General features: G+C 61.1%; 1 protein-coding gene across 1 annotated transcript in view; it reads right to left on the reverse strand.

The window, feature by feature from the left end:
- Positions 1-207: 207 nt before the first annotated feature.
- Positions 208-1,579, reverse strand: part of LOC114073027 (CXXC-type zinc finger protein 1-like) — a gene marked incomplete at both ends in the record, with an annotated part of 8,966 nt that continues 7,594 nt past the window's right edge. Inside the window, 3 exons of the mRNA XM_027910833.1 lie at positions 208-551; positions 1,183-1,367; positions 1,456-1,563. Of these exons, the coding sequence (XP_027766634.1) occupies positions 208-551; positions 1,183-1,367; positions 1,456-1,563 (637 nt within the window). The remainder of the gene's footprint in view (positions 552-1,182; positions 1,368-1,455; positions 1,564-1,579) is intronic.

A 1,579-nucleotide genomic window follows, 5' to 3' on the forward strand; every position in this document is an offset into this window, starting at 1 on the left:
TGGGGGATCTCCAAACCTCCAGGAGGTGTGTGTTGATGTTCAGGGGTCCCTGGGGGTTTTGGGGTCCCTGGGTGCCACCACCTCCTCATCCTTGCAGGGTGGGTGTCCCTTGGCGCGGACACCTCGAGTTCATGGATGGGGCTTGGAGATCCTGGGGGGTTTTGGGCTTCAGGGGGACTTTGGGGGTCGCCCCCTCCTCATCCTCACGGGTCAGGTACCCCTTCATGCGGGCAATGAGCCCCTCGAGCTCGTGGGAGGGGTTTGGGGGTCCCAGGGGATTTCGGAGCTCAGGGGAATTTGGGAGACCCCAGAGAGGTCCTGGAGGGTTTCGGGGGGTCCCCACCTCCTCATCCTCGCGGGGCGGGTGCCCCTTGGCGCGGGCGATGAGCCCCTCGAGCTCGTGGAAGCGCCGCTCCATCTCCTGCAGCCGCAGCCGCGCCTGGTGCTGCTCCCGCCGGATCCGCTCCAGGAGCCGCTTCCCGTGTTCCTCGGCCACGCACGGGCTCTGCTGCCACTGCTGGATCCGCTGCGGCAGGATCTCGTAGATCCGGCTGGGAATGGGGGTGGGATGGGGTTAACAGGCCCCCCTGGGATGCTGGCACTGAGTGTGGGATCCATCCCAGGATCCCGGGGGTGGGATCTCACTGGGCCAGCTGGGACCTGGGGAGGGGGCACAGGGGGGGAGGACCGGCCCCCCGGATCCAAAGGGGCTCTGCTCTGTCCTGGTCTGGTCTGTACTGGTTTGTATCGGTCCATACAGCTTGTTATTGGTCTGGACTAGTTTATACTGGTCTACACAGGTCACTACCAGTGTATGCCGGTTTATACCGGTCTGTGGCAATCTATACTGGTCTACAGTTATTTCTATCAACCTATACAAGTCATTACTGGTCTGCACTACTTTATATGAGTTTATAAATGTCATTACTGGTCTATACCACTCCATAGTTACCTGTACTGGTTTGTACCAGTCTGTATCTATCTGTACCGGTTTGTACTGGTCTGTATCTATCTGTACTGATTTGTACCTGTCTGTTCCTATCTGTACCAGTTTGTACTGGTCTGTACCCAACTGTACTGGTTTGTACTGGTCTGTAGCTATATGTACTAGTTTGTACTGGTCTGTACCTATCTCTACTGGCCTATACCAGTCTGTACTGGTCCGTACTCGTGGGTACTCACTTGGCAGCCAGTTTGATGCCACAGGCCTCGCTGCAGTACTTGGAGGGGGGGCGGGCAGGGCGGGTGCAGCCGGGCCCCAGACACTGGCCCAGCCCCGCGGGGTCCCGGGCGTCGGCGCGTTCGGGGTGTCCCCGGCGCTCCCGGTGCCGGGCGCGCTGCCGGTGCCGCTTGTACCGCTCCTCCTTCTGCACCAGTGGCCACCAGTTAGCACCAGTTAGGACCAGCACCTCTCCAGAACCCTCCCAGTTGCCCCCAGTGCCCTCCCCGCCCCACCTTCTTGTCCGACTTCTTCTCGCGGCGCTTGACGTGCTTGACCTTCACGGCGCGTTTGCGCAGGACGGGGTCGAGGAACGGGGCGTCCTCGGCGTCGCTGAGCCAGGGCTGTGCGGGACCGGGG

The sequence above is a fragment of the Empidonax traillii genome, unplaced genomic scaffold (genome assembly GCF_003031625.1).
Source record: "Empidonax traillii isolate 1590-97213 ecotype Southwest subspecies unplaced genomic scaffold, ASM303162v1 scaffold4999:size15407, whole genome shotgun sequence".
Taxonomy (NCBI): Eukaryota; Metazoa; Chordata; class Aves; order Passeriformes; family Tyrannidae; genus Empidonax; species Empidonax traillii.